At 41.8% G+C, this 7285-nt stretch overlaps 2 protein-coding genes across 2 annotated transcripts in view; one reads left to right on the forward strand and one right to left on the reverse strand.

Annotated features, from left to right (window-relative positions):
* DOCK5 (dedicator of cytokinesis 5) overlaps window positions 1-2759 on the forward strand; it is a 173760-nt gene extending 171001 nt beyond the window's left edge. The window contains exon 51 of the mRNA XM_012662922.1: window positions 2640-2759. Coding sequence (XP_012518376.1) covers window positions 2640-2759 — 120 coding nt within the window. The remainder of the gene's footprint in view (window positions 1-2639) is intronic.
* A 1290-nt stretch (window positions 2760-4049) lies between these two features.
* On the reverse strand, window positions 4050-6966 carry GNRH1 (gonadotropin-releasing hormone 1 (luteinizing-releasing hormone)). The gene is made up of 3 exons (XM_012662923.1): window positions 6826-6966; window positions 5570-5665; window positions 4050-4091 (listed from the first exon to the last, which is right to left on the reverse strand). Exons 1-3 carry the CDS (start codon window positions 6964-6966, stop codon window positions 4050-4052), a joined length of 279 nt encoding a protein of 92 aa, XP_012518377.1.
* Between the last annotated feature and the right edge of the window lie 319 nt (window positions 6967-7285).

Here is a 7285-nt window from a genome sequence, read left to right on the forward strand (position 1 = left end):
GCCATTTTATGGAAGGGTATTTAGAAGGCCCTTCAGATTTGTGCCTGCCTTCCTCTCGCTTCTCAGGCACAACGAAGGGGGAGAAAAACCCCACCGTCACCACAAAACAAGATTAGAAAGAGTGGGTACCTTTTAGCAAGTCAATTTGTAGTCAGTTCCTGGGTCTCCATTTCCTCATCTTTTAAAAAAAAAAAAAAAGACTACATGAGTTTTAGAATTCCTTCAGCCCTAGCTGCTCTCATTCTAAGTGAACACAAAGCGGGAGAATCAGACGGAAACTAAGTTCGTGTACAAAGGCTTCTAGTTCCATGCACTATATACTTTTCCCATTTTTCATCCCAAGTGGGTGCTTTGATCCTGCCATACCCTGGCTATGAAGACAAAAAGATCTGTGGACATTAAAATTATGACTATGCCAGTACGCCAGTACACATGGAAATATTGACACAAATCACCATAATTCTCTGCAACAATTTATAAACGATGTCATTTCCATAACAGTCTTCAGACTTCACCAGCTATATGCCTGTGTGCACTGTAACTAGACTTTCAGTTCATTTTAATAATTAAGCCTTTTTTTCCCTATATCATTTGGGAAGTTGATAAATATCACTTCCTTAGAAGCTTTCATTCAGCTATATGTCTTGTTTTTTTAAATTAAATTGGAAAAGGTAAGTTTCTCTTTGGGTGGGTCCAAAGTTGAACCATCGATTCTATAATAATTTACAAAAGGGAAAAGCTGGTTTTTCCTTTCAGGTGAATGATTTCAGTCTGATTCTTAGGATCTAACCAAAGCTGGTCTCCTGTAGATGCTGTCCGAACTCATCTATGAGTCACGTTTTGTGTAAGTTGTTCATCTAAACTTTGTCATCAATTCCTTCGCTATGATTTTATAACTAGTTGGGTTTCAAACATGGGCAGTTAGGACGACGTGCATTGAAGTAGAAGAGTTTTGTTCAGATTTGCTGTTATTTATTTTTTAAATTAAAAATGGAAGTGTATTTTAAAGTTTATAGTGTGTTTAGTTTGTTATTACTCTTTTATTAATGAGATGAAATCAGTCCCAAATTTGGTAACTGTTCTTCCTTCGGGATACGCCACCCCCAGTGTCTCTGCTTGTTCCCTCGCAGGCGCTGCTGGTTTAATCTGGAGTCTTCTCACCCAGAAGTAATAAAAACTGCAAACCATTTGGTTCTTTTCACCCCTTCCATCCAACCCTTTGGCATCTGAACTGGCAGTTTCTGAGAGCCACTCATGTAATATACCTGGGTCCCATTTCTTCACTCATTCGCCACGGATAATTAGGCAGAGGTCAGGAGCGATACAAAGAGGTTAAAAGGGGTAGGACTGACGTGGAAAGGATAGGAACTGATTCTCAAACTAGGTCGAATGCTGGTATCACACCCCAGACCGATGACATCAGAATTCCTGAGGGTGGAGAGTGGGACCCAGGCATCCGTATTTCTTTTCAGTCTCTCCCCCATGTTATCCCAATGTTGGGCCAAGGTTGCAAAACCACTGCCTTAGAAGAAATACAACTTCAGAAAATTGGTGTTTAAGATGTGTTTCATAAAATCCCTGCTGGTGGTACGTCGGTCCAAGCTGGAGCAGGAGGGCAGCCACTCTTCAACTAAAGTATTAATAGCTCCACTCATTAGTCCTGGGCTTAGGCTTAAGATTTTTTTTTTCCCCAAGAAAGACGTGCCAAAGTAGTATTTCTCCATGGGGACCCTAGATCCCGAAAGAATCTGTTCCAATGCTTTAAAACATTTGCAATCTATTGCTTTTTAGAAGCAATAATGCTCCCCTCTGCATGCATGAGAATCACCAGGATGCTTGTTAAAAACACCCCAGTGTTTGGGCCCCAAAGACTGAATCTATAGAGCCAGGGAATGTTTTAGGATCCAGGGTCCCCACAGAGAAATACTACTTAAGAGCATCTTCCACTGTCGAGATCTAAGTGCTGTTGCCTCATGCAGTGATTCTTGGCTTTTTTCCAGTCATCTCTGAGATACTGCAGCTTTTAAAACCTGCTAAAATGATGAATTTTTAAGCGTTTTTTTTTTTGGTACTTGATCTTTTAAAGCCATATACGTTCAAGAACCCATCTCATTAAATATATCATTCGATGTGTTTCCCCACCATTTATTTTGAAAGACTGAAGATTTTTTTTTTTTTTGGAAGCTATATTGATGTGTTAGACTGCTCTTCAGACGCAGGAAAACATTTATCATTTTAATAAATGGGCCATTTTCACTTCTTTCTCTTGGACATTTGGGCCATTTAAGAGTCAAGGATACCCAACATGCTCACATAACGTGCAAGCTACGAGTCGTCACTGAAGGCCTCTGACAATCAGCCTCAGGCAACTGCACGAGCATCTTTTTATCCCACCCAGGAAGGCCCACAGCTGGCTGCAAAGAAATTATCCCGAAGAAAAACTTTGGCAAAGGAAACCTGATGCTCCAAGCAGGATGTATAAATTAGGTGGGTGTGTTGTCAACTAATGTAAATATTATAGATTATATTGTTTTCCTTAAAAAAAAAGACAGTTGGTGAGTGATTGGCAAGTGGACGCCTCTCACCCTGCTCGTTTGTATTGATTAATGAAATGATGTGGTTTTGCTTTTGTTTCCTAGAGCCAGTTGTGGATCACATCACTGCCTAATTTTACTAAAGAAGAAGTGAAGAAGTTCTTTGATTCAGTTTTAGAGATTCTTCAAATGGAGGTATCTGGGAAAGCTAGCGTTGTGCACTAGCAAGTATTTATATTAAAAAGGGCCAATTTTTTCCCCCCATGGAATGTTTCTGCCCTGTTTTCAAATTTCTTAGCACAGATCTCCCCCTTTTCTGAGATAGAGGGGAACAGGCAGGGGGAGGTTTCATTTGTCTGATTAAAAGAGAAAAAAGAGTCTAGATCTTTGCCATGTCAATTTGTTGCTGAGACATTGGACACATTATTTGAAATTTGAGTTTTTCAAATGATCTCCTAGCCACTTGGAAGTTATGAGGGTAAACGAGAATGTTAGTGCCATAGTGTCTGGGACCTCACGGAGAAATGGTCACCCATAAAACTGAGTTGCCTTATGTGCCCGGTGTCCTGTTTCAGCCCCAATTAACAAAATAACCCACCTTCCAAAGTTCGATTCCACTGACTGCTCATCACAGAGCAGCACCAGAGCAGTGAACACGGAACCAGAGAGGACTGAGTGGGTCTGTTAAACTCCCCGAGCCCAAGTTCTTCATCTTAAAGTGAAAACAATTCCAAGGTTGTTATGCCGGTCACTGAAAATATGTGTGTGCGTGTCTAGCACAAAGCCTGACGCTGGTCTTCATGGGGAAGGAGCGGTGGCGATGCTGTTTGACCAGAGGACGTGGGGACTACAGAATCCTGTCTCCGGTGGACTGTTTGCACTCCATTGCGTTTCTCAAATGAAATACCAAAAAGATCAAACAGGTAAACACTCTATCATTTTTAGACCTTGGTCTCAAACCTCAGCGCGCAGCACTCGGACAGACCACGTGGAACCAGAGGAGCACTGGACTAGGAGCCCTGCAAGGCTTCCTCTTCCCCAGCCTCTTTCGGGTTCCAGGTGACTTTTAAAGGGATTGGGGGCAATGGAGGAGGAAGCCTTGGCCACGGCAGAGAGTGTCAAAGGTGAAGTTACAGTCCCATAGAAACTTAGCTGAATCGGTTGTTTCGGGCTGCACCAGTATGTGGCTGTCTTCCTCGTGGGTGCAGGGCAGGGGTGCTGGAGAGCCTGGAGCCCATCAGTCCACAGTAGATGCTTGTCCCCTCTCCCTTCTGCCACCTGGACGCACACGTGGACGCCTGCCTTTGGTGGGCTCACAGCATCCCTCCCCCCCAGAATTCTGAGTTAGAGAAAGACTTCACATTTACGCCATTCACAGCACAGCGCTTTATTATGAAATACGTGCAACTCGGTGTCAGAATTTCTGAAATTCACACAAGTGACAGATACCCAATGGGTCACAAATTTCAGAGACATAATTATAGTTAAGTGCTTGATCCTTCTGGCCCAATGGATTTAACTCTTCTTCTGTCCAGTTTCCTCTTCAATCAGACTTTCCTGAAAAATAGTTGAGTAACAAATATATCAAGGTTGGCTTTAGTAACAATTGCATTACGTTTTTGACATTTTAATTTCTAAAAGATTGAATGAGAAAGAAAAGGTCCATTTGCTTTTATGTGCTAGAGAGAGATGATAGATTGTCTTTTTAACCTGCTGAAGAAACACAAAATATTCATTAATAGTTAAAGGTTAGGATGTGAGGAAGGAGATGGAAAACAGGTCTGATCAATCAGTTTGCTAATTTTTTTTTTTTTAAGAGATGGGGGGGGTCTCATTCTGTCGCCCAGACTGGAGTGCAGGGGTGATCCTCCCAAACTCAGCCTCCTGAGTAGCTGGGACTACAGGAATGCACCACCATGCCCAGCTAATTTTTAAATGGTTTTTAGAGATGGGGGAGTTGCTATGTCACCCATAGCAGCTGGTTTCAAAGTCCTGGGCTCAAGTGATTCTCCCACCTCAGCCTCCCAAGTAGCTGGGATCACAGGTGCAAAGCCACCATTCCCGGCTTTAATCAGTTTGCTAGTAAGCCAACCTTTGCTTTAATTCCTTCATAATGTCACGTTTGGGAAATTTCACTGCTTGCTGTTATTTTTATCATGTAGTAAGCAAGATTAGAAAAAGAATGGAAATAAAGATGTCTGCCCACTTCTTTCTTTGTCCTGTGGGTATGGAAGCTGAAGTCACAGGAGAAAATTAAAATTACAACTTATCTTCATATGTGATTTATTCAAGCTTTCCCTGTTCCTGGGAGTAACTGATAATTAACTATAATACCTTCTGACTACTGCAAATGAGTAGACCATGGAACTCAGAGAACACCAACACTGAATTCAGGATTCAATTTTTATATTTAATTCTCTTTATATACTTTCTTTCATCAAAAACTTTGATTAGATTAGTAGATTTCCATTTTTGATGGGAATTTGGATATGGCTATAGTCCTATAAGAAAACTGGAAATCAATGCTGTGGCTTCGAATCATAATTTTATTGGTTTGGAATTTTTTTATTCCAAAGCGGGGGGTGGGGAACAACCTAGAACACTGTTTCTGATTTCTGCATTCTCCAGGGTTCTGGAAAACCATGTCATACCAAGTGCAATTGCAGAACCAGGTGGAGGGGTGTGGATTTGCCTACAGAAGAGTAGTCAAGGGGCTTTGATGATTGTACTTGAAGAACTGAAATATAGTTGTGGGAAGAAATTTGTCGGTCATCCCAAAGGCTAGAGCCAGGGTTAGCAGATAGAGGTTACAGAGATTTCAGTTCAACTTCTGGAGGGGGAAAAAAAAAAAGGAAGGGGGTTCCAGCTCTAGTGCTGTCCAGCCACTGAACAGGAGTGTCAGGAGGGCCCCGGCACAGGAGGTATCCCCACAGTCAGGAAGGTAAGCCCCGCAGTGGCAGGGAGGTGGCTGTCCTAAGCGGTCCCCAAGGGCCTTTCCACCTCTAAAGCTCTATGTTATGGTCACTTTAACTCACCAGGGCTCCTTTGAGGTCCCGGAGGGGCGAACGTGGATGGTGGATGGTGCATTCAAAGTGCTGGGGTTCGGCTAGTTGATCAACCTCTTTGGCTATCTGAAGAAAAAGAATGTGATTCTTGGAGGCGGAGATAAAGAAATGAAATGGTATTTTTTTATTTCCACCAAAAAGTGTCCGTGAGATCAAGGAGGTTATGGGACCGAGTGAGGGGCTGGGAAAGCTGCAGGACTGGGATGGGGTCTGTAAGGACATAGATCTACCAGCAAGCATTTCTGCAGAAGGGCTGGGGCTCAGGAGATAATAGAGACAGTAAGAGGAGACAACATTTTCTCCTTAGAGATGATGAGACAGAAGGTCTTTGTGCCTCAGGAGGGGACGGTGCACACAGATGAGTTTATAGTTGTGAATAGAGTTGGTTTTTATTTTCTGTATTTTACTAAATAATGTCACAGTAAATGAGATTTGCTTGACGTATGCTCTGTGGAGAGGAGACTTCAGATTGTCGGGCTTCCTTATTTCATACTAAATGCTCTTTATTATTTCTCCCAGAAGAAAGATTTCTTTCCAATGAAAATGAAATGGTTTTAAGTTTCTCTAGCTAGCTTCCCATTCTCAGCCCTATGTTATTTCTTTTGATTAATCAGCTAACATAGACGGCCTCTGTCATGAAATCCTTAATCTTGTGTCTATGAAATTAAATCCACCATCTTTTCCACTACACCATTTTGTTGTCCTGAATTTGCTAACTCCCGTATTCTCCAACTTCTTTGCTTAATTATTTAGTCCTTGTCAGTGAAAGGAAATTCTAGGGCATACATTCTTGATAAGGATACCTATTTATAAATTATAAAACTGCACTATTGATGTATTATCACAGATATTTTTAAAAGATAAAGTAAGAAAAAGACATAACCAGAAGGTCTAGAATTTTCTTTCCAAATCCCAAAGAATCATCTTCCAATGGAGACCTTGACTCCATCTCGTTTCTAATTCCTTCAGCAATTCCGTACTCTCAGAGTACAATGTACTGTCTTGTGCTTGTTGCTATATTTTCTTGGAATTGGTCCTGCTCTTTGTTTCTTTAGTCTCTATCTGCATTGAAAGTAGGAATGGGACTTCTACTTGGTAAGTGTTGTATCTCCCTGGAGTGTCTAGGGTGGAGCAGAGTAATGCCACTGCGGCTCATGCTGAGTGTTTAATATAGTTAAATCGAATCAAATAAGCTACGTCTTATTTTGAAACTAAGAGAAACTTACCTCGTGGAAAGACTCGATCACATTTTCAGCATTTCTCTTTCCTCCGGGGCGCAGCCCATAGGACCAGTGTTGGCTGGAGCAGCCCTCCACACATAAAGTCAGCAGGATGAGTCCAACTAGAAGTTTTGGAATTGGCTCCATTCTGAAGAACAAGAATGTACAATCAAAATAGACCCAGGCTGGGTTGAGTCAAAAATAAAGACCTCTTTAGTGAAAAGGCTAGTATCTGCTTCATTAGCCCTACAGGAGATGGAAGTTGGAGCCATATAATTCTCATACCACAGACACTGAAACGCAGACACCTGCTTGCCTGCCTTGAGTTTCTTAGCCACTAGGGACAAAAATCAGTACTTTAAACCCACATATTCAGGACTTTTTAGTACTAAAGTAGTCTATTTTTTTTTTTTTTTTGCCCTGGCTAGAGTGAGTGCCGTGGCATCAGCCTAGCTCACAGCAACCT

Source organism: Propithecus coquereli, unplaced genomic scaffold, assembly GCF_000956105.1.
Source record: "Propithecus coquereli isolate 6110/MARCELLA unplaced genomic scaffold, Pcoq_1.0 Scaffold79, whole genome shotgun sequence".
Lineage (NCBI taxonomy): Eukaryota > Metazoa > Chordata > Mammalia > Primates > Indriidae > Propithecus > Propithecus coquereli.

What these genes read in the sequence shown, in the direction of transcription:
- GNRH1 (XM_012662923.1), bottom strand. Translation starts at nt 6,966, where the DNA reads ATGGAGCCAATTCCAAAACTTCTAGTTGGACTCATCCTGCTGACTTTA. An exon ending in TGATCGAGTCTTTCCACGAG is followed by an intron (nt 5,666 to 6,825) that starts GTAAGTTTCTCT and finishes CTTTTTCTTCAG; the next exon opens with ATAGCCAAAGAGGTTGATCA. An exon ending in GGGACCTCAAAGGAGCCCTG is followed by an intron (nt 4,092 to 5,569) that starts GTGAGTTAAAGT and finishes ACTATTTTTCAG; the next exon opens with GAAAGTCTGATTGAAGAGGA.